This window comes from Podarcis pityusensis, assembly GCF_964106645.2.
Source record: "Podarcis pityusensis genome assembly, chromosome: 8".
Classification (NCBI taxonomy): Eukaryota; Metazoa; Chordata; class Lepidosauria; order Squamata; family Lacertidae; genus Podarcis; species Podarcis pityusensis.
Genome location: NC_138033.1, coordinates 9,478,978 through 9,503,480, shown reverse-complemented (window position 1 = coordinate 9,503,480; position 24,503 = coordinate 9,478,978). Strand labels below are relative to the sequence as shown.

The window sequence follows — 24,503 nt, the reverse complement described above, 5'->3', positions numbered from 1 at the left end:
GGAGAAAAACCTTACCAATGCGTACAGTGCTGGGAGTGCTTCTGCCAAATAATAATAATAATAATAATAATAATAATAATATCTACTTGAAAATCCAAATCAACAAACCTTTCTGCCAGAGAAACCGCTGGGATTGGGAGATTGGGTTCCTCCATCCGAGGCTGTCGATATGTGCAAACTTAACCCCCCTGAGAATAATAATAGCGGAAACAGGGAAACGCACAAGCCCAACCTATGTCAGAAGGGAAACTTTATTTCAACTGAACATAGTATAAATAGTTAAATGCATGAACACAGATTCCCTGGGATTTCCTTTTCGTGTTTAATAAATAAAACTAGCTCAGAACCAAGGGCGAGCTTTCCCAAAATCAACAGGAAGAAATTATTCTCTCCTCCCACCAAAGTGCTGGAATGACAGTTTTGGTATCTACAAAAAAAGAGAGAAGATTCACTGCTGCTCTGGGACATCCTTGATACCCACAAAGCAATCCATCAGTGGGACACCGGCAAGAATCGAACCTTGTTTCATATCCCACCTCTCCGCCACGCAGAAATTCAAGGTAGCTTGCAAGCGTATGTTTGGCCAAAGGCGTTTCCAGTTGTAACGGGGGTGGGGAGTAGGGAGCCTCCACATTCGAACCCTAAAAGAGAGAGGGGAAGGGCCTCAGCTCAATGGTAGAACAGCTGCTGCCTTGCATGCAGAAGGTTCAATCCCCTGCGTCTCTAGGCACGGCTGGCAGAGACTCCTCTCTGAATGAAATCTGGAGAGCTACTGCCAGTCTGTGTGGTTACTACAGAGCTACATGACCTGATATAGCCTTCCCATCTTCCAAGCTGCTCCCCTGCATCACGCCCCCCCCCCCCCGATGCCTTCTCAGATTTGGGGGACGATGAGCAAGCCCTCCCTGCAAGCCCCCGGCCTCTCTAGGCCAAATCCTGGAGCTGAAAACATCAGCCACGCCAGGAGGCTGGAGTTGTTTCCCACGGACAAGAGTTAACGTGCCTTTAAGAGAAGATCTTCACCGAGACAAATCATAGAATTGGAAGGAATAAATAAAAAACAGGGGAGGGTATGAATACCATATGAGAAGTCAACTAGAAGACAGAATAGGATCTCTTTTTTAAAAAAAACAAACCACAAGTTTGTCCCATGCTCCATGAAGGCTGGGGGCAGGCGAACAAATGAACTTTCTCACGTGGCACTTGGTTAAAACTATGAAATTCGCTCCAGTAAGATGTAGTGGCCGCTTCCAGCTTGGATGGCTTTAAAGAGGATTTTGACATATTCATGGAGGGAAAGGCTATCGATGGCTACCAGCCAGGATGGCTATGGTCTGCCTCCCGTGCCAGTTGCAGAGGAATCGCAATTGTGGAGTGGGGCACTGTGGCATTCAGGTCCTGACCGGGTCCTGCTCCCCACTGGGGCATTTGGTTGGTCACTGTGAGAACACGACGTTGGACTATATGGGCCTTTGGTGCGATCCAGATACAGGAGTCTTCTTGTATGCCCCAATCTCCTGAGCATCTGCCTGGACACAGAATAGCTGGAGCTTATGAATCTTGCTCTGCTCCAGCTAAGCAATGTTTTAAGTCCTTACTCCTGCAGTAAAGGTAAAGGGACCCCTGACCATTAGGTCCAGTCATGGCCGACTCTGGGGTTGCGGCGCTCATCTTGCTTTATTGGCCGAGGGAGCCGGTGTACATGTGGCCAGCAGGACTAAGCCGCTTCTGGCGAACCAGAGCAGTGCACGGAAACGCCGTTTACCTTCCTGCCAGAGTGGTACCTATTTATCTACTTGCACTTTGACATGCTTTCGAACTGCTAGGTTGGCAGGAGCAGGGACTGAGCAACGGGAGCTCACCCTGTCTCGGGGATTCGAACCGCCAACCCTCTGATCTGCAAGCCCTAGGCTCTGTGGTTTAACCCACAGCGCCACCCTCTATATTTCTAGGCCCTATAATTGTGGAGTTGGGACCCCGAGGATCACCTTGTCCAACCCCCCGCAATGCAGGAATACACAGCTGTGCCATACGGGGATCGAACCTGCAACCCTGGCGTTATCATCGCCCCACTCTAACCAACTGAGCTATCCAGGCAGTGGCAATATTTTCCTTTTTTGTGGGGGGAGGATTTACAAAAAAAAGCAAAAAATGAAACAGGCTTGTTTATTTCAGAATGCACTTTTAAAACATGCATCAGAGATAAGCACATGAGCAGGACCCCACCTTTCTGATGGCAGGAAGAAGTTTCAGAGGAGTTTAAAATAAAATAAAAACTTAAGCTTGCATATGAGTATTACTACGTCACGAGGAATTCACTCTGCCATCTTTTCCTTTGGCTTCCTGACAGTTCCACCTTTCTCACACCAGAGGGTGCTAGTCCGGTAGATTATTGCTTTTATTAGAAAGGGAAGGTTGGTTTCTGTAGGAAAGCTCTACACCTTGCCTGCTGATCTCTTCCTCAAACTGCTTTCCTGGCGTCTCTCGTCCGGCAAGTAAGCAACCCCCCCCCCCTTTTACTTCCTTCCCTCGGAACTGCGCAAGTGCACAATGCGTCCCCAGCTTCAGAGGCATCGATTCCTTTGCAAAGGGTCATGGCCCATTGCTCCAATCCCTAATCTCTTCTCAGACCTATTTGCCCATGAAGCAACCAAATGCTAACAAGCAAAAAAACCCCAAACAACTGCAGTGCCCGATAGGCTTGGAAGCAAAAGTTCAAGGATGAATGAGGATGCGTAACGCAGTTGGGTGGCGGGAGAAGAACCAGCAAAGCTGTTGTGCAGCCAGCCGATGAAAATGCAGCGTCTCTCCAAGCTTTTGGGAAAGCCAGAGACAAAAAACAAAGTTTCTTCTGAAGCTCATAGTTTAACCTGCAGAGTCCTCTCGTTCTACACCAAAATAAAATCTCAGTATGCACAATTCCTTTCCCTTCCTCTCCCATTGATAAATTATGCTGGAAGATTTTGAGGGCTCAGGCCTCTCTCTTTTTTTTTTTTTTTTTTTTGCTTACGTCACTCTGTAAAAGTACATTGTCACCCAACGGCAATACATAAATAAGAAGGATGTTGTGCAGAGACCCAAGCCAGCCTCGGCACACTTTTCAATTCACAACGCCGCTCATTTGGCGTCCGTTTTGCTGGCAAAATGTGACTGCGACATGGGGCGAGAACGCAGGTTGTGCTTTGGACCCCTTTCCCCAAAGAGACTGAGAGAAGCCACGTGATGAATGCAGCTTTTCATTTAATAGAAGACAGTTTCAACAAAAATAAAACTCCACACACACACGAAACAGAAATGACAAACTTTAGCCAAAAAAAAAAAGGGGGGGAGGGAGGAAAAGGAACACAAAATCAAACTGGCGCCATCTTCTTTTCTGTAAATGTAGTGTTAACGCAGCAAAAACTCCATGTGTGTCTGTGTGTCGGGGTGTGTGTGTGTGTGAGAGAGAGAGAGAGAGAGAGAGAGAGAGAGAGAGAGAGAAAAGGAATCATGGTCAAGCAGATGGTGGGCACACAAAGTTTTTGTTTTTCTCCCTCCTGCCTCTCCAGCCTGAATTTCCATGCAGCAAAAGTGCCCTCTCAAGCTCCCTGATAAGATTTTTATTGCACTTAAGAAAAAAAATAATAAAGTAAAAAGCATAAAGTTCTATGTCTACCCAACAGCTGCCACCCTCCCCCCACCCCACATTTTTAGAGGGTGTTGCGGCGGAGAAAACGGTTCCTCTGCTAAGTCTATACAAAAAAGAGATTCCTTTTCGTTTTCGCTTCAGTTTCAGGGTTAGTACCGCAAATCTCCTGCGGAGATTTCGTTTTGTGTCAACAGGAGGAAAGTAGTCCATCACATAGGGATAATGAGGCGTGTTTCTTTTTCTTCCTTTCCTGCTAGAAACCGGGGTTAGAGTCGAGTGATCCCAGCGGGATTTCGTGAGAAAAGAATTCAAGGACCCAAAGAGAGGGCCTGTTCTTCCCGCCGCACCTTGGCTCGAAACAAAATAAGAGGGCCGCTTGTTTTTACACCTGTCGTCCTACAACACGGGCTTCCCCATGCAAGGGGGCTGGTTGCCCCGCCTCTCGTCCTACTGGCGACATACGAAAGCACCAGTCCTGGTTTCCCATCTTGGCAGGCAAGCTTCTTCTCTTTTGGAAGAAACCTTGCCTATCGGAGCTAATCTCTGAGGCCATTTGAACCTGGTCTTTGCGGAGCTTCTCGTAATAGCCTTTGGGATCTCTTCCGCTGGGTCTCAACGCACCACCGGAGGAGGGGGGCAGGGGGAGGGACTGCACTGTTGGCTCCACCGGCTTCCCCCGCAATCCCAGGTATTTTTTTGGCTGCAAAAAAGTCCTTCCCTGAGAAATAAAATAATCAACCCCCACCCACCCTCTAGCAATACGCTTTCTGCAGCAACCCACCTCCTCCCCACTTTCGGCGCCGAACGGCCGGCCAGGAGACCCACAAAGCCTGGAGCATTTCCTCTGTGGAGCAAAACTTGGGAGAGCAGTTCGCGTTTCAACTGGTGGTGCGTTTGCCCCCCTTTCTCAAGGAAATCGAAGTTCCAGGGAGTGGGATAGGGGTGCTGTCGTGAGGGATTCGACCTCCTTCTGCAAAAGTAGTGATTTTGGACCCCAAAAGGCCCTGGTGATAGCAAGATAACACTCTTATCACTGCAGCTGGGTCCTTGTCCACAGCTGATGTACGCACAGGAACTGTGGGAAAGCCTACAACTTTTTGAAGAACAAAGTAACAATAAAAGATGAAAACTGCCCCCAAAATCAGCAGCATCCTAAGAAGTTTCTCACGTCAGTTTTATCGCATGGGGTGAACAAAACGGGGGGGGGGGGAGAGAAGAGAACCACCCTGCCCTCTTCATAAACGTGCCATTTATGTAGTTTTACGGTCAGTTAAAATATTCGCTACTTCAACAGTCAAGCCATACACAGTATCACCCCCATCGTCCAAAAGTCCGGCACGGTATGGCTTGAAGAACAAATCTTGATAGGAGAGATGCAAGGAGTTTGCCTCGTTCTCTCTGCTGAAGGACAGGAGAAGCCGGATCAGTCGAAGCCACGGCAGTCCTCTTATTGGTGGGCAATGGGCAAAGGTTGTCCATCAATGCACAAAAAGGAATCTCACACACACACACACACACACACACCGGGGCGCACTCTCTCTCTCTCTCTCTCTCTCAGCTTACTTCAAACAACTTCACCAGGGAAAAGCAGCTTCTTGGTGGATTCCCGATTTGGTGCACTCTGCAAATTGGGAGGAAGCAGAGATCCTTTTCCTTTTTTTAAGGTGGTTGGAGGTTAAAAGGCGGGAGGAAAAACTGTTCCCATTCTGTTCAACAGACACCGAAGAAAAGACAAACAAACAAGGAGACGCAAGTAAGGGAGGGCGGTGGGTGGGGAAAGAGAAACTGGAAAATAAAAATAAATAGTAGTCTGTGCTGCGGATTAAACAGCCTCAATAGTCTTGCTTGGCAAGGGAGCTACAGCATTACGGTGCTCTCAGCCAGCGGGACCCAGGAGAGGCCTGCTCCTCCCCAAGCATTCGTGGAAAACTGGACCTACTGGGACCTGCGGCGCTCGCGACACACACAAAGCAAACACACAGGGCCCTGTTCATCTGTAGTGTTCGCCCTTTTCCTTTTAAAGTTTCCCAGTTAGACTGGAGAGAGGCGGTGCCAACGATCCGAGTCCGCAAAACAGCCTCTCTGCCTTGTGAAATCACTTGCAAGGGGCATCCCCTTGCAAAAGGAAAAAAGAAACAAAAACATTGTTGAGTTCCCCCCCCTGGCAAGAGTTCCAGGGAGACACACCAAAGCAGCAAAAAATGTCAAGAGTTCGCCCTGAAGGAAGCTCTTCTCCTGGGTCAAGGTCTCCTCGGCTCTTCTGTTTCCTGAATCCCGACCCCCCCCTCCAAACAGAACATCTTTTATCAGAGGGAAGACTTCGAGAATGAGAAAAAGGGGGGGTGGCGGCGGGGGAAATGGTCACAGTTGGAAATGGATGCCGTTCGGGGGAACGGGATGGGCGGCGCTTGTCACGTTGCCTCTGTGTGGCAGTCAGGGGGGCGGTGGAGTTGTTGTTTTCGGAATCACATGGTGAAGGGAGGAGGTAAAGCTAGGCAGGCGCTTCCCCAAAGAGACCCCATTGGATGTGGAATGGCCCAGAACTGAAAGAGAGAGAAAAGGAGAAGGTGGGGAGGGAAGCAAGAAAGATGTCCGGGAGACCAGAGTGGGAGGGCAACGCAAGCAGATATAGACCCATATCTAATTATAAAATCACCGGCTTCTTACCAACTCATGAAAATGGCACAGTGCTAAATTTTCAATGTACCTGCCTTGAAAAGGGGTGGTGGTGTTTGAAAGCCTTAAATAAAATTTCATTACAATTCTCTTCAGCCCCCTTCCATTCTTAACTTTCTCCCTGTCCCGGGATGTTAGCACCACGCTGACTGCTTCTGCTTCCCCATCCAGCAATATATTGAATAATAAGTATGTATTTCGGGTTATCCCCATCTAGAAATACCACTACTCTAACAATAGCTCAAGTATCCTGCCCTCCCCATTTTCAGCCCTCACAAATACTTCCCTCCTCCTCTTGCTGTGCATATTATATATAATATATATACATTTTAGGTAAATATATTTACCTGAACACCACCCAGATTTGCTTCTAACGCCATGCGATTGAGAAGCTTGACTAAATAGGCACACCAAGCTTGAATTTTCAAAATGCTCAGGTCAGTCACCAGATTCTGCTAAAGCAGTGTTTCCCAAACTTGGGTCTGCTGCTGTTTTTGGACTACAATTCCCATCGTCCCTGACCATTGGTCCTGCCAGCCAGGGATGATGGGAGCTGTAGTCCAAAAAACGCAAGTTTGGGAAAACCTGTGCTAAAGCTTACTTACTTAGAAAGTGAAAATCTCACTGAACCCAGCGGGACCTGATTCCTGCTTAAGTGTGTTCAGGATTAATGCTTTCTAGGTGACGTTCTGCTGGTGCAGCAATGCAGGGAGGAAGAGCTCCTGCCCCCCCCCCATGTTATCCTTCCTGGAGCCCCCTCTTTTAGCAGACAGCATATTCCCTCTGCCCATTTTGACACGCAACTCCCTTACCTAAAACGTCACATTGGCTCCTGCCCCATCTCTAGGCTTGCTTCCAAAAGTAACTCCTCCAGCTCCTTCTCGTTCTTGGAACAGTTTAGCTCTGGAAAGCAGAGTGGAAAGGCAGAGAGTCAGCCAGGTCCTTGCCCTGCTCCCAAGGAGTGTCTAAACTCAAGGAGTGTGCTCTGATGGTGTTTCCTGCTTGGCAGGGGGTTGGACTCGATGGCCCTTGTGGTCTCTTCCAACTCTAGGATTCTATGACTCTATGATTCTATGATTCTAAACCTGGCCTTTGCTTCTGCGTTCAAAATCCCTGTGAAATCCGTAGTCACCTGCCTTTTAGGAGGCAAGACTCCATATGGCTGAGCCCACCCCACCCACACAGCCTCCCCCCGGCTTTATTCCTTGACACAGGAAGAGCAGGGTGGAGCCTGTTTGTTACCCTATATAAACGCCTCTTCCAGAATGCAAAGTGTGCTCTCTCTCTCTCTATGTGCTTACCATGTTCTACAGAGCAACTGGCCATTTTCCCATCATGCCCTGAGGGAGCATCTGGTAGTGCATGAACAAACTCCATCCTTAGTCCGTTGGGCAGCAGAGAGCTGTGAACAGCGCTCTCACACGGCCCAGAGTTCATCTTTTCTGCCCCCAAAACAGGGCTTGGTGTGGAGGGAGAGGTTTCTGAGCCAGCCGCCCGCTTGGGAACAGCCTCAGTCGCTTGTCCGTCTGAGCATTCAGTCTTTGCTGGCTGAGCCTGCGGGGCTGGAGGGTCGCTGGGCTTTGGCGGAGAAGCCTGCGGAAGAAGAGGGCTCCCCTCTTGCCGCGTATCGGCGCCCCCCAGCGCTGCCTTCTCCGGCAGGCTCTCCACCCGCGTAACGACAAATATTTTGTGGCCTCGCCCAGGACTGGAGACCGCAATCCTCCTCTCGTTCCCAGGAGAGCTGGCCTGGGCTGGAGGCCCACTGGTGACTCCCAATCGAGATTCACATTTTATTTCTTCCGTAGTGTTCAAGGGGGGCAGCGCCCTGCTTTCGGGGCTAAGGACACTGCTGGTCTTTGGGGGGGAAGGTGGCTTGGGCAAGTCGCCCGCGTGATCAGGGTTGCTGAGCTTCTGAGGCGACGGCGGGAGAGCCTTCATCACCAGCTTCTCATCCTCTTCTTCGTCTGTGTCCGAATCGGAGTCTGAGGACTCGTCGTCGTCACCAGCTCTCTTGTCAGCTGCCCCATTCTCCTGGGAGGGCGGTGCCTCCCTGATTTCCTCCCCCTCCTCCGGCGTGGGCGCCATGTCGCCGTTGTGCCCCTCGTCCTCCACCGGCCCCTCCTCGAGGGGCTCCGTGATGGTGATTTCGGGCATGGAGGCGGACTGCTGGAGCTGCTGCTCCTTCTCCTCCTTCTCTTTGGCAAGGACAAAGTTGCGCTTGCAGCCGTTCTGGATCTCCGTCAAGAGGGCCTTCTGCGTCTCGATAAAGCTCTTCACCTGCAAAAGGGAGAAAGGCACGGGGGCGCCATTTATTGTAAAGCTGGGGTAGGCAAAACATTTTTCAGCCTGAGGGGCCCACAGCCTCCTGGACAACTTGGAGGGGGGGGGCAAAGTTGGCAAGGCAAGGAATGTAAATTTTATCTTTCAATGCCAGGTTAGTTTCCCCACATATTCATGCATCTCCTCTCCATCTTCCATGCAAGCAAGTATTGTCAGAGCTCAAGGACATTTTCCAGCTTAGGCAAAACATTCCAGGAGGAAAGGAATTGGGGCCACTAGGGGATAGGCTGGGAGGGTTGTGTGTGGTAGAGGGAGAGTGGCATGGGGCCGACAGAAAGGCTTGGGGCCCAAGAATCTGAGCGTCCCAACCACCATTGTAAGGGAAGCTGGCACAGAGCCTGAAGGTGGGCATTTTGATGAGTTTGGCCTTGCCTGCTTGAGTTCAGAAGCTGCGTGGATTGGAAGGAATCATGCTGGAGGGGATCAAAAGACCACTGTGGCCCCAGACAAATTACACACGCAGAAGCCTTGCAAAGCATGGACCTTCATTGGCAATACAGGAGGAGGAGAAAACACATGTTTGAATGCTCATCAAACATCACAGATTGTAGAATTGGAAGGGATCCTGAAGGTCCTCTAGTCCAACCCTCCTCAATGCAGGAATCTCAACTAAAACATCCACAACAGATGGCCACCCACCCTCTGCATGAAAACCCCCAATGAAGGAGAGTCCGTTCCACAGTCGGACAGCGCTTACTGCCAGAAAGTTCTTCCTGATTTTGCTGATGTACCCCTTTTCTCCCTGCGGCAAGTTTCAATGTGGAGGTGCATCTCTCTGTGGCTACAACTGCCTCACTGAGTGCACACCTGGGAGTAGCTGAGAGACGTCGGACTGACAGATCTGCATTTTCCAAACTTGTAAGTGTACTTTTGACAATAAAGAGTTAATTACTTACTCCAGATAGCCCTTGCCTGACAGTACCATGACAGGCCACAGGAAGTTGGTCTGGCTACTGGTGTACCTAGATCAGTATTGCCTGCACTGACTGGCAACAGCTCTTGCCAGGGTTCCAGGCGGAGTCTCTCCCATCTCTACATGGGAGAGGCTGGAGGCTGAACCTGGACTTTTCCGTGTGCTCTGCCATTGCGCCACAGCTCTTCCACACGGGGAAGGCCTTCCACAAGTGGGAAGGGACAAAGAGAAGCCAAATGCCTGGCACAACTGGAGTTTTTCTACCTGCCTACAGCACACCTGTGTCTGTGCCAGGCACTGGGCCTCTATTTTTCCGGAGCGGAAGGTTTATCGGCGAGGCAGCAGGGTTACCTGGCTGGCTGCGCTGGCACGCGCCACATGCGGAGCCAAAGCTACGCCAGCAAAACCGACCTATAGCAATGGAAACGTGAGACGGCGGGTATCGAGTGGCTCGGACAAAGGCTTTTGCTCCCTGACAGGTGGAATCATGTTACTGCCTCGCGACACAGAAAGCTTTTACAACGCGGCATTTCAAATGAAGGCAGCTCAGTGGCAACAGCAGTGTGCTGTCGGCGAGGGATGCTTGTGGGGCCTGGAAATATACATCGCTGGGAACAGGAGACAGCTGCCCACACGAAGGCATTTGCCACAAGCTCCCAAGCAGCTATTCAGACACCTGTAGACGTCAAGAGTGTTTATGTGTTTGGTCGTGAGGGACCAGGAAAGCACATGGCTAAGCCATTCTGTTTCCATGCAGAGAACACTGCTGAGTAAATGCTAAGGTGTGTGGCTTCCGCCCTTTATAAAATACCCTGTTCCATCTTCATACCATCTCCTGCTCCCAGCCAAACTCCTCCCTCCCCCCCCCCACTTTTTCAAAAGACCCTTTTTGCTTCTGCTTTGATGTTTCTATCCCAACCTGTCTTAGTGGGACTCAGGGTGCTGTACACAAAATCATCCCATTTCGTTCAAGGCTGAGAGCCTTGACCCACAACAGCCTAAAAAGCGAGTTCTGGGCATTTAAGAAGGATGTTGGCAAGGCGGAACATGTGCAGAGGAGGGGACCAAGATGATCAAAGGTCTGGAAACCAAGCCTTATGAGGAACGGTTGTGGGAATTGGGTATGTTTAGCCTGGGAAAGAGGAGCCTGAGAGGAGATATGAAAGCCATCTTCAAATATCTCAATGAGTATCTCATGGAGGATGGAGCAAGCTTGTTTTCTCCCACTCCAGAGGGTAGGACTTGAACCAATGGATTCAAAGTTAAAACAAAGGAGATTCCTACTAAACATCCGGAAAAAACATTTTGACAGTAAAAGCTGTTTGAGAGCGGAATGGACTCCCTCGGAAGGTTGTGGACTCTCCTTCCTTGGAGGTTTTTAAGCAGAGGTTGACCCTTGGGATCCCTTCCAACGCTACAATTCTATGGGCTAGGTGGGGCTTGAAGGCTCCAGGGTGGTTCAAGCACTCCCTGTATGCCTAATATGAGCAGAAAATCAAACTAGGCCATCTCAGGAGGGTTTTGACTTTCCCAGCCGCTTCCTTCGGTCTGCAACAGAAGCACAGCACAGACTCACCGATTCCTTTTTGGGCTCCCTGTCAAGGTCCAGCCTGAGCAGCGAGTGATTGACTTTCAGGGCTAAAGACAAGGCCATCAACCCTCCGGTCTTGATTTCGTTCTCCCGAAGGTCCAGCCGAAGTAGCCGGGGACTCTCCGCGATGAATTCTGCCACTGCCACAGCGCCTGGGCACCAAGAGACACAGCCAGTGAGTCCACGCGAAGGCAGGGGCCGAGCCTGTGGCGGCTGCTCTGCCCTCGGAAAAGACAGAGAGCCGCCTGAGCACCCGGGGAGGCTCCGTGGCCTGGCTTACCCTCACACGTCAGCTTGGTCGACGCCAAGCCCAACCTCAGCACTGAGCGGTTGCTGATGAGCCCGTTCTTCAAGTTGCGAACACCTTCATTGCCGATGGGGTTGTGTCCCAGATTCAGGGTCTCCAGGCTCTGAGTGTGAGGCTGGAGATGCAAACAGGGAATGTTGGTTTGTTGCTTGTTTACTGACTGCCTCTGGGGGCTTAGTCCACTTCAAGGCAGCTCACAATGGCTCAATTTGCACACAGCACTGACCCAAACCAGGGATCAGCCCAGTCCGGTAAGTCTGCGAGCTCCCAGAGAGGAGACTGCAGTTGCTTTGTCCCTCCTCTGTTCCTGTTACTACTGCGAGCTATGCCACAGTTTGAGGATTAGCATGTTGTCTGAACCTGAGCTCATGCTTTGTCTCCTTCAGGCAAACCATGAACTGTAAATCAAGAAACACACCTTGGTAATGACCTTGTGGTCTGTCTGGAGCGAGACGAACAATGAGTCGAGCTTTGAAAGACACGCTAAGACAAACAACGGCTTAGCTCCCAGCAACAGAATCAAACAGAGAACCGAAGAGGCTGCAACTGCCTGTCCAGAAACCCACATGCTCACCTGTTCACACAAAATCATGGTTTCACTTAGCCTCACCCGTGAACCGGGCCTATGGTCTAAAGACACAATTCATACAACAGATTTTTAAATTGATAATGGCAGCAGCATGGACATGAGAACCACCATACAGAATTCCTGCATACATACAGAGCTCTTTTAAGATGAACGGCTGTTCTAACAATGAAGGCCTTATGTGTAGAAGGTACAGCCCAAAATAAGTAGTTTTTAAAACCCACATACAAGTTTGGGGGCCAAACGCACCTCTGTGGGAAGGGCGTTCCACAATCTGGGTTTTGAGTCACTCTGTCCTCAGGTCTGCTGGTGCTCACATGGCCCGAGAATTTGCAAGGCTCTCTGTGCAGGATTCTGGCCACCCAAGTGGGAAATAAACCCCGTGTTTCGTAAGAGAACTGGCAACTGGCTGAAGTTTAACCTCCATCCAGCAGGGACCTCATCATTCCTCCCTACTCCCAAATCCACAGCTGTGAGGAGGGTAGAAGGCAGACCCACTGAAACCCAAAGCAGGTCCAACATACAACAGAGTTGTATGAAATATTTTCTGTCTCTTAACTACAGCCAATCCAATTCACCAGGTGATGAGAAAGGGACAAAACGTTCTCTCCACACACTTGCAGCTAAAAGCAAACATTAGCCGTTCCTTGGAGGAAAATCCTTGAGCCCCCAAGCCATTTTAGTTGTCCTGTTCAGCACCTATTCTGGGAAGGGCTGCAGCTCTGTGATAGAGCACCAGCCTTGCATGCAGACAGTCCCAAATTCAATCCCTGGCATCTCCATGTAAGCCTGGAAAGGACTTCCTGCCTGAAACCCTGGAGAGGCACAGCTGGTCAGCGCAGACAGCAGGGAGAACCCATGGTCTGACTCAATCTAAGGGATAGCCTCCTTGGGATAGCTCCACCGGCAGAGCTCAGACTCTAAACCTCAGGGTTGTGGGTTCGAGTACCATGTTGGGCAAAAGATTCCAGCATTGCAGGGGGCTGGACTAGATGACTCTGGTGGTCCCTTCCAACGCTACAATTCTATGATTCTAAGGCAACTTCCTGCGTTCCATTACCCATTTTTTCCTCTTTTTTTTTAGACGGGACAGCTGAACGCAGTACAGGCAGAGAACATTTCGCACGGGGGTCCCGTTCTCACCCTGCCTTTTTCTGGGTGCAAAAGGACCCACGTCAATTGGACGCCCCTAGAATGGTCACCACCTGTATTCTAAAGATGGCAGAAGCAGCCCTAAATTTATAATGGCTTTTGGTAGCTGTCTGTTGTTTTCAATACTGGGAAGGAGAAAAAGGAGGTTCTGTTTTCAAGTTGGGCTGGATGGGGGGGGGCAGCAAGCGCAGCTGCCTCTGGGCTTTCCAGCTCGCAGTGTGCTTTGGTGACCCCCCCCCCCCGGACTGCACCAGGCCAGATGTTCCCACCCCTAACATGGAAGGAGGAGGATAAAGCTCAGTGGCAGAGCTCCCATGTTGCACTCAGGAGGCCCCAAGGCGCAAACCCCAGATAACAGATCAGCTGGGCAGAGAGGGCCAACATGTTGCCCAACAAAGCTCCCACAGAAAAGGGTCGGGCTGGAGCGCTGAATGGCCTCTGGCTCCCGAGCCAGAGAACGAGGCCCCGGGGCAGCAAGGCTGCCTGTGACTCACCAGCGTCATCCCCATGTAAGCCATGCCAGTGTGAGTCAGCTGGTTGTTCCACAGCACCAGGGTGACGAGGCCTTTCCGCTGCTCCTTCAGCCCCTCGCAGATGTACGCCAGGCCTGTGAAGCGAATGACAAGCAGTTGAGGGAGGGAGGATGGGAGTCCCTTTTCGCAGCCCTCATTAGACGCGACACCAGCTCAGTCGGACACAAATACCCAGGCACCATCGGCTTTCGGAGGCGGCACTTTCCTTGTCTCAACTAATCCCCCTCCCCTTTCTCTCCCCCCTCGCTCCGCCAACTCGGCTGTCACGGTGGCAGCTGGGAAAATTTTGTGCACTCGTTGGATTTGTGTTTAAAAGGACAGAAGAGAGCACCACAAGAACACATTTACATTTTCTCTGCATGTCCGATTTAGGGAACAGCTAAATCGGTTTGCTCATCAGATTTATATCCTCTGACGGCAACAGCTGTGCAAATTCCCCGTGTTAACTTCAATTGGTTCTTTTGGTTCTAGTTAGGAGGGGGATTTTTAAGAAGGGGGAAACTGAAGACGGCAACTTTTTATTTGGTTGTAAATATCCAACACCACCTTCCGTTATGTGCAAAAGACACCCACATGAGGATCTGGTAAATGCGTCACGATTTATTTCAAATTAAATGTGTTCAAGGATTTAACCAGTTGATAGGCAGATGATCAGAGTCAACCAAACTCATTTAAGTAGCCAACGGCTCTGTTCTTCCAAATTAGAAGAACTTCTTGCTGGTGAGTAGTTTGGCACAGCTAAAATAAAAATACATTAATATATTAATTAACACACCAGACATTATAAGCTTCCCGATACAGGGCTGCCTTCAGGTGTCTACGGAAGGTTGTATAACAGTTTATCTCTCTGACATCTAACGATGTCAAACAACATGTGTTCAAACAACAGAATCCGACCATTTCTTGGAAGAGAATTTGAGCCGCCCTGGCCTAGACCGCAACTATTGTCTTTCTTCTTAAGCACACAGCAGAGACACAGCCTGAGCCCTCCTCTCGGTTTCTCAAAGAATTTGGGGGGAGACCGAAGCAGGGATCCCTCACCTGAGTCCAGGATGTGGTTGTTCCTCAGGTCCAGAATCTGTATGAAGCAATTGAACTTCAAGAGGTTGCCCAGCTGAGCCGAGTCCTGGAGGCTGTTCAGCTTGTTGTCAGCCAGGTAAAGCTCCCGCAAATTCATGTTCATTTTAAGAGCAGTTGCTAGAAAGCAGACAAAGGGGAGAATAAAATTAAAGAGAAGTGGCTGCCTTGCTAAGGAAATCAGCCCTGAGTGCTCACTGGAAGGACAGATCCTGAAGCTGAGACTCCAATACTTTGGCCACCTCATGAGAAGAGAAGACTCCCCGGAAAAGACCCTGATGTTGGGAAAGATGGAGGGCACAAGGAGAAGGGGACAACAGAGGACAAGATGGATGGACAGTGTTCTTGAAGCTACCAGCATGAGTTTGACCAAACTGCGGGAGGCAGTGGAAGACAGGAGTGCCTGGCGTGCTCTGGTCCAGGGGGTCACGAAGAGTCAGACACAACTAAACAACTAAACAACAACGGCTGCCTTGCTGAGCCTCCCAGGTGACAACGAGCTTTCTGCCTGCCCAGCTGGGCAGCGGATGTGAGACCAGGCCACAGACCTCCTGTGCGACTGATGCATCCCTTCACAGGACAAGCCCTTGGCTTCGGCCTGTTATGAGTCTGCCAACAGCCAGTAAGGAGGAGAGATGGGCCTTGCCCCTTGATCTGACCTTGGCCTAAATTAGCCCACCAGCCAACTGGCTGACAGTTTGAAACCAACAAGTTAAATAATGAGGTCTGCTGTCTTTCTCCAGTTTTCCTCAGTGAGACAACTCCCCGTTCCTGCCCACAAGACAAGGTGGACAAATCTAACTGGCTGCCCCATGCGGATGGAGCAAGGAGAGGCACAATCCACCAGACCTTCTCCTGCTAATTTATCCACCTCAAGACATAATAAGTGAGTAAAGAGGAGATAAGCTGGGGTCGCTTCAAGGGCAGGTAACGTATGAGAAAATGGCAGCAGTGTCTTGGAAGCCTACGAAATCTCAGGAGGGGAACTGCCTGTCCTGCCCAATACAGAGAACTGTCTGAAAGCCATGAGTTCTCATTCAATCCACCTGCCTTCTGCCTGGGGCTGCGGAGAGACCACAACTGGCTTGCAAAGACTGGCTACCCAAGAGGAGGAAGAGAATGGAATTTAAGAACCAATCCCTCCCTGCTCTTCATTTATAGACACCTGGAACTGAAAGCACAAGGTCAGCCGCAGCCGGGCATTTGTCACTAGGCGGCCCGTAACTGAAGGAGACTATCTTTCAAACTTCATCCATTATTGCTAGCATTCTTTAGGCTGGCTCCTATTCATTATTAATGCCTTCAACAGGATGCAAAAAACCAGGTGTGGATGTTTCGTTCTCCCAAGTTTAATATGCTTCTCTTGGTATCTCTCACCTAGGCTAATCTTAAAAAATGACGCCTTTGGGAACTGGAGTTCAATGTTAATGGTAAAGCCTGGATTTCATACTCAGAAGAGTCAGGATGAACAAAACCCACAGCACATGTGGTTCCGGTTCCTATTCAATCTTACCCTATATTTTTCGACACCTCCCCTGCCCCCCATCATGGACTCTGCATGCGGATCTGGGAGCTTTGGCAAGGCAAGGATGCCCTTCGAGCCTCCACACTGCACCTTTCAAGGATCTAGGCTGACTGAAGAGCCCAGGGATGAGGGAAGGCAACAAGGGGGCTTCTGCCTGCATCTGTGGGGACCGCTCTGCCCCTCATTATGACTATCAATGCTGGCACATTCGCAGTGCTGCAGAGGGAGGCCTTTGGCAGGCAAGGAGCCCTTGCAGAAAAGGCGCCTGCTAGCAGCAAGCTGAGCTGTCAGCGGGGAATTAGGAAAAGTGACCATGGAAGCGGAGGGTCAGCAAGAGAGAAGGGCGTTTGGCTGGGTACACAGAGGGCAACTCAAGCTGTTCACCTAGCAACATAAGGGGCCGCCCCGACAGGCTGGCGTTCTCCAGGTGCAGCACAGCCAGGCTGTTGCTGATGCGCAAGGCGCGCGCCACAAACGGGGCCGAGTGATCGAGCAGAGGTGTGTTGCGGGCGTCCAAGTACTGGAGGCAGTTTGTCTGCGGAAGGAAGGAAAGGTTGAGAGTCAGGTCATAGAAAGGTATGAACGGTGCTGTACCCGGATATCAACAAACGTTTCAGCTCAGAACGCCCATGAGCCAGAGGTGCTCTTAGCCAGCACCTCAAAGCAGGTTGTCGCGCAACCAAGTCAGAGGGCTGGAAGCAGCCAGAAGAGGATGCAGTGGACCAGACATGCGCAGCAGGAGAGAACAATCGGTATACAGTGGTACCTCAGGTTACAAACTTAATTCGTTCTGGAGGTCCGTTCTTAACCTGAAACTGTTCTTAACCTAAAGCACCACTTTAGCTAATGGGGCCTCCCACTGCCACCACGCCGCTGCTGTGCGATTTCTGTTCTCATCCTGAAGCAAAGTTCTTAACCCGAGGTACTATTTCTGGGTTAGCGGAGTCTGTAACCTGAAGCGTCTGTAACCCGAGATACCACTGTATTGAAAGTGAAACCACTGCTGCTCCCGAGTTCTCATGCCACCAGCACCCGGCTGCAGCCCGTGGTGAGGGACGCAGCTTGTGGTTTCACTCGTGATATAGCGCTGGGTGAAGCAGCCATCTGGCACTGGCCCTCATACCGCTGAGGGAGAAACAAGCTACGTCGGCCAGACCAATGTAGCTTGTTCCTCCCTCGGCTGCCCACACAGGCAGGCGGATTGTTTCTATTTCTGCATTGAGGGGCGCATGGCTGCCTGCTTGCACAAGCTGGAGATGGGGGTGGGGGCTCTGGTAGACTTCTCCGCTTAGGAGCTAGCAGCTGCACACCCGCGCTCCTGAACGGACAAAGAGTTAGCTCACAGCCCCTGCACGAGTGAAGGGGCGGGCTTCTCTGCTGATCAAGCCCACAGCCTTCGGCTCGCACAGGGTGGGTGGGTTAGCTCTTCCTCCCGGGAGGAAGTCCTGGGGCTGCCTTATGCTGCCACCAGGCCCGGCGGTTGGCATCAGGCAGCCCTGCTCCACAAGCTGTGGATGGGGTGCCTTGTGGAGGGGTGCCGAGGCTGCTGCCACTGTTTAAAGAGAAAAAACTTTAAAGAGGCTTGTGGTAAGGGTGAGAAGCGTTAGCCCCTGCCCAAGATTCCTGTCTGCTGTGCAGGCTTTGCATAGCACTCCACACTGGGGAAACTATTCTATTTGCAGCTAGGAACAGCAAGATCAGTAAGCCCGTTAAAGCAGGAGATTATCACTGAGTTCCTGAATTAACAGAGTGCAGGTGTGAATAGGGATGTGTGTCAATCTGAACTTATTCTGTGGTTTATTACTGCAGATCGTGGCGCATGTAAAAGGACTGGCATAACTTAACAGGAAACGAGATTCCCCACTATGACCCTTGCTTGACCCTGGTTTATCACAATGTGTTCCGAAAGCCATTCAGGAAAACATCCTGAGCTCCTCATGCTTGGTCAAGGCCAGCACATCGCCAGCAAAGTCTGTTTCAACACCTGAATGGATGCCATCAAGATAACAGTGAGATAATGCTAAGGTGGGAGGCAGACGAAAGGATCACCAAGGTTTAGTCAATTGCACATGGGAACAGATTCTTTCAAGCTTTTGTAAAGCAAAGCACACAGAGTGGGAAGCAGGCAGGAAACGATAAAATAGGAAATTATAGGAATTGTTCATCTCAAGGCCCTCCTCCCTTTCCCCATGGAGGGCATTGGCTGAAATCAGGATTTTTAAAAACCCGTCAGTTCTCACAGTGCCAATAGCTTACCCAGCGCTCCCAAGGAATCGGCACAAACCCACTTCGCCTTAAGGACATGTACATCTCCCCCTCCATTTCTGCCTTACTTTTAGTGTGAGTTCTGTGGCACAACTGTCACAACACATTTCTATGGATTTTTAAAAATAGTTAGGGAATCTTTTACTCTTCAGATCAAGGTGCGTATGTACGGTAGTATTTGCTGCCTGCTTAAATTCTAATTTTGCTGGAACATTAATATAGTCTGTCCTACTGGAGTCCCTATGTCTGCCACTGGCACCAGAGAGTACAAATTTCTTCCACCAGGGAAGTCTACAGCTGGGCCCATGGAATCGTGGAGAACCTGTCAATGCTCACTCTTATGGAGGGAAAGTCTTTTTCTCTTGGCTGGGGGGTGGGGGGGAAGAAAAAAAAAACAATAGCACCACTGCAGAAATGTTAACTTACGGCATTTCCAGGCAATGGGAGCTGCAGCTTGACGGTGAAACTGGGCTGGGGCATGAATGAGGACATGGGCTCAACGCTTGCCCTCTTTTTGCAACACTACTGCAAGCGATGCAATTGGGGGGGGGGAGAAGAGGGGATATGCTATCTAATCGTGAATACAAACCTTCCTCATCATGTGCGCAGCTGCCTGCCAACCTCGTGTGCCGATGTGTTTGTTAAATGAGATGTTGAGGTGTGTGGCTGACTCATAGTATTCAATCATATCAAACAGCGCCGAGGCACCCTGGCAAAAACAAAAGAAGAAACACCAGGACTGTTAGCAAGGGTGTGGCCGCAGCAGCCTGTCCTGGGTGCAACCCAGAGAGGGCGCAAAATGGGCAAAGTTCATGCAGCAATACTGATATCTTTTAAGACGACATTACACAATGTACAAGTTCTCTTTGTGGTTCGAAACGAGGTGCGCTTTTTCAAGGCGGTAGATCCAAACCAAGTATCAGCTTGCTCACAGCCCAAATCTGCATGTGCCTACTTGGAAGAAAGCCTCACTGTGTGCAAATGGAGGTGACTTCCAGAATAGCAGCACACCTTGCGACAAGGCCTCACTGACCCACTCCTGCAGCCTAACACAGTACAGCACATCGCTCAGCTGGTTAGAGTGTGGTGCTGATAATGCCAAGGTTGCAGGTTCGATCCCCGTATGGGACAGCTGAATATTCCTGCGTTGCAAAGGGTGGGACTAGATGATCCTCAGGGCACCACTACTGAATATTACTGATGGGAGAGGAAGGAAGGGCCAGACTGTCTGGAGACAGCAAGCAGGTCTTTTGCACAAGTTTCAGAGCAGTAGGAACATGGAAACTCCGCAAGCAGTAAAGGTCTACAAAGAATCAAATTTAAAACTCTTCCAATTTGATAATCGATTCATGAATGCACCTGCTGTATTTGTTCATCGCTACTTCTCAAATGCCATTTCTGGTTCTGAAGTTCTGCAATGAAATGTATTAAACACAAAATACCCCCAGAAGTTTTGTTCGTCTAATTTGTATACTGTAGAGCTCAGGGCTAGTGGGAGGGGGAAGGAGACTGGGAGGCTGCCCACAGGGAAATAACTGGCTAGTCATAGCACTGAAAAACCAGTAAACTAAGTCAAGGAGACAACACAAGACCTGTCTTGCTCTAGGCTTCCAACCACAAACTATTTGTTCTTTCGCGTTGGGACTTGCTTATCAACAAGCCTGTGAGAGGAGCAGACTGAACTGGCACAATGTACTCAAATGCAACTCCCGTAATTTGCATGAAGAGGAACCACAACACATCGCTGATGGCTGTGTAATTTAAGATGAGACACTCAGAGTAGACCCACTGAATTACTTGCCATGACTAGCTTAGGTTCATTCATTTCAATGGGTCTACTCTGAGTAAAAGTTTGCTGACTACAGCCCCAGATTTATACTTTTTAGCAGGGAGCGGGCAGGGGGAGAGAGGGAGAATTTGGAGCTGGTCATCCATCACTTTCAAGTGCCTAATAAATGAAGGGGTCATTTTTATTTTTATTTTAATGCTGGATGTACATCTTAACAAAGTGGGCCATAAACCTTGTCCACAGATGAAGTGGGAAGACATGGCAGAATCCCAAGGTGGAATTGTGGTGGATGGTCACATTTAAGTCCTCATGCAAGAAGAAAACAAGCATGAGGGAGGAAGCTTTTAACACCATCCATCTCTCAGCTGTGCCAATTCTCCACTTGCACCTTCCAACTCTACAAGTCTATGATTTAATGTGCAGATCAGGCCTTAGACAGGGTCCAGGGAGTGATGAGAACGAACCTTTGTAAGGCCACCTTAACCTGCCACCACTCTCCCCCTACGTGACCAGCAGCAGCTCAACAGGATTTTAGATTTGCACACCCTGCCTCTTTCAAATTAAGGGGCCTCACTAAAGTGTCTTATGAACAGGGCCCCCAAAGCCTAGACAGAGCCAATACTAGCCAATGTTAGGAATCCGCTTTCAGGAAGCAATTTGCTGCAGTTTTTGAAGAGCAGCCACACCATTTGGAGGGGCCCGTGATCTGGTAGCAAAGCTCTGTGTGCACAAGGGCCCAGCTTCAATCTCCAGCCACAGGCCTGGGAAAATGCTTTGCCGAAGATGCCAGAGAGCTGTTGGTGATGGGAACAGACAACACTAGGCCACATTCCTTACTTATAAACACTCAGCCCTGAACTGTAAGTTTCTCCATGTTAAAGAATGGCAGGATTCAGCTCAGCTGACTGTTCACAAGGGGGGGGGGGAGGCGGAGGAGAAGAAAGGCAGTTCTTTATATGTTACATGCAAACCTACATCTTCATCTAGGTTCGTTTGCTCCAAATCCACTATTTTGAACTGGAGGCGCTTAAAAATCTCTTCCAGGGCCTCACAAGCCTTGTAGTCTAACTTCTCGCCTGGAAAACAAGAGACAAAGTAAATCTGCAAGCCTCCAGCATTTAAAAGGGTTCACTGTCAAGCACAGGATGCATTACATCAGTGTTTCTCAAATGTGGGTCCTCAGCTGTTCTTGGACCACAACTCCCATCATCCCTAGCTAGCAGGACCACTGGTCAGGGATGATGGGAGCTGCAGTCCAACAACAACTGGGGACCCAAGTTTGAGAAACACTGCATTAAATACTGGAAAACAACTGGGCTATAGAGACCCAGGCATGAAGGTACAACTTGGTGGGGTACAAAAATGATTTAAACCGGGGCCAGGGGAGGGGGAGGCTGGTTTAAACCAGACTTTCTAATGACACTTCAGCATCTATTCCCTAAACAATGGTGCAAGTCTAAATAGGAACATTCTAAAAACACCTGCTGCATGAGTGCTAAGAACTGGCACTCTAAATATTACAGCAAAGGCAGAGTTATTTCTTAAACATACGTCCCACTCCTTCCTCCAAAGGAGCCCAGGACATTAAGCTGAATGTTTTGCACCACGAAGCATCGTTGGCGCTGTACTCCAAATATGAAGAACCACTGCAGGCCTGGGCTTCATTTCTGCTAAGGAGCCAGCAAACCCAAAGTGGCAGCTCTTTCCCCTCCTCCTGCCCAATCACATACCATCTGCTCAGCCACCGCTTTGCTTTTCCACTCCAATGAAGTCCCCACCCTTGTATGCCTTGGGGCCTTCACAATCTTCCCTGCCCTGCCCACTAGGACTGGCCTCTCAACGGCAGCAGAAATTTCACAGGCAAACTCTGTACGTAAACGTGCCCTGAAGTCAGCAACCTGTATCCGCAGTACGAACAGGATGCTCACTCGTTTTGTTTGCAAGGAGCGACTCGCTGGTTATGAAATATGAAACCAGGTGAGGGAGTGGGAGAGGCGAGGGAGGGGATGACCCCACGTAACCCCAAATCAAGGCCACGTGCACCTCTAGCGTGGAGTCAGCCGTGTTCCGTTTGCATGTGCCAAACATGGTTACACAATCTGGTTCGTTTCCAAACATTTGCGGGCTATTGCAAATGTTAAATCTGGGACCAGAGAAAGGATTTGGGATGTGAACAAAATGGGGTGCTGTTGGGGGGGGGAAGGGTTGGAGGAGGGTGTAGATACATGCTGGCAAACCTCTGAAATAGTGAGCTGGCTTCAGAACGCAAGATTTCCATGCGTTTGCCAGCAAAACAAGACCTCCGAGTTTATCAAATGTGCACATGACACTATGTTGTAACACCTGTGGCCTAGGCAGAATGATCTCACATTTACAACACTGAACATTCCTTCTCCCCAACCCCTCCTAATCTCCAAAGGGGACCATTTTCAAGCACAGACTCCCAGATAGAAGGTTTGAGGGATCATAGTCACTGAGGAATAACCAGAGTCGGCAAGATGATTGTGATCTGCACTGTGTCAACAGAAGACTTGGGAACGGAAATATGTACCTTTCAGATCCAGGCACTCTATCCTGGGAGTCAAGTCTTTATATTCCTGCAATAAAGCAACAGCAAATTACTACACACGGAAGGGAACGGCTTAAAGGTAAGATATAATGAAGAAGAAGACCTAAAGGGAAGCATGGACAGCCCAGTGTTTCAAAAGCTCTATGTAATATGAGCGTCTTTCATCTCCCAATCTGATCCAGGCCCAGCCCAATTTGGTTCAGATCCAGAGTTAGGAACAGGTCTGATCAGAGGAGATATCCCGATATACAAGGGGTGGCTCCTTTCTGCAGGATTGGTTTGGGCTGCTCCTGGGTCCAATCTGGAGACTGGCCTTTTTAAAACAACAACACAATTTTCTTTTTTTAAAAAAGAAATGAACAAGACAGATGTACACACATTTACACACACACTTCTAATAACAGATTTAATAATAAAATTTCCCAGCTAATAGAAGGGCGAAAAGTTCATTACACCAATGTAAACAATGACTGGGGATGCACATAATCAAATCTGTCATTCCAGAAACTGATAATAGCTGGCCACTTCATAACAAAGAGGTTTTCATTCATCGGCCCAAATATACAATGCAAGTGTCTGCATTACATCGCAAATCCTGCAAAACAAGTAGAGGTGGATTCATTTTCTTGCCCTAGTTCATGATCATTGACATTTTGGTTGCTACTGGTAATTCTTCAATCATCTCAACATGAGCTGAAAGCTCAGTTGATGATTTTCTGTCCCAAGCTGTTGTTTTCAGAGAAGGGTTTCAAATCAAAATAAGGGGCCAAAATTGTCCTCCCTCTTTCACACCCTGGGTGTGTAAATGGCACCATTCTGAAGGTTCCTGGGAACCCAAATACTTGAACCGGGACCTCTCCCTCCCTCAGCCTGCCCAGCTCTCATGTTCTGCAAAAGAGAGGGCCTTCGTCTTGTCCTGCCAATGGGTGTTGCCCATTGTGCAGTGACATGGGACATAATGTCCCACATCATAATGTCCCCGTCTGGGGAACCCCTGCCCTTTGGAGTAGCTCTCTGATGCTGAATTGGAATATATTGTTCCTTTTCCTTGTCTCCAGCAACAGAGAGAGCAGCACTTCCTAAAACCACCCAAACGGCAGCCGCTATGGGAAGGAGGCTAGGAAGCTGCTGGTTGGAGCAGGAGTAATGGGCTCTAGATCACTGTTGCCTGTATGGATAGATTTATCCCTGTATGCTTTTAGGGAGGGCCCAAAACTCAGCATCTTCAGTTACTGTGTGAAGCACCTTCCAATGTTCATAACCTTGCAGACTAACTTAGCTCTCTGGGCTCTGGCCCAGTTCCCTCTCTAGGTTAGTACAGCCATCTTGGAAGCAATGGAAACACACACACACAAACCTCGTCCTTGTTTAGTGTTTGCTGTGCTACATGGGCTTGGGCTGCAGCCTTTGAAATACATGTGACCCAACTTCAAGAGAGGACTTTTTTTATTACTGTTCAGTTCCAGCGACAGCCAGCTTTCTTCAGTGTTTATAAAAATCCATCTCTGCCTTTGACAGACGAATCTGATAAGCGGTTCTGCTGTGCACTTAA

At 49.6% G+C, this 24,503-nt stretch overlaps 1 protein-coding gene across 1 annotated transcript in view; it reads right to left on the bottom strand.

Annotated features, from left to right (window-relative positions):
* Positions 1 to 3,223: 3,223 nt before the first annotated feature.
* The window catches only part of PPP1R37 (protein phosphatase 1 regulatory subunit 37), a 51,147-nt gene continuing 29,867 nt past the window's right edge, over positions 3,224 to 24,503 (bottom strand). Inside the window, exons 3-13 of the mRNA XM_081018627.1 lie at positions 22,934 to 22,979; positions 21,358 to 21,458; positions 19,183 to 19,302; positions 16,713 to 16,863; positions 14,768 to 14,923; positions 13,688 to 13,800; positions 11,429 to 11,570; positions 11,134 to 11,300; positions 7,606 to 8,581; positions 7,117 to 7,207; positions 3,224 to 6,171 (exon numbers count right to left, since the gene is read on the bottom strand). Of these exons, the coding sequence (XP_080874753.1) occupies positions 7,125 to 7,207; positions 7,606 to 8,581; positions 11,134 to 11,300; positions 11,429 to 11,570; positions 13,688 to 13,800; positions 14,768 to 14,923; positions 16,713 to 16,863; positions 19,183 to 19,302; positions 21,358 to 21,458; positions 22,934 to 22,979 (2,055 nt within the window). The 3' untranslated portion in view covers positions 3,224 to 6,171; positions 7,117 to 7,124. The remainder of the gene's footprint in view (positions 6,172 to 7,116; positions 7,208 to 7,605; positions 8,582 to 11,133; positions 11,301 to 11,428; positions 11,571 to 13,687; positions 13,801 to 14,767; positions 14,924 to 16,712; positions 16,864 to 19,182; positions 19,303 to 21,357; positions 21,459 to 22,933; positions 22,980 to 24,503) is intronic.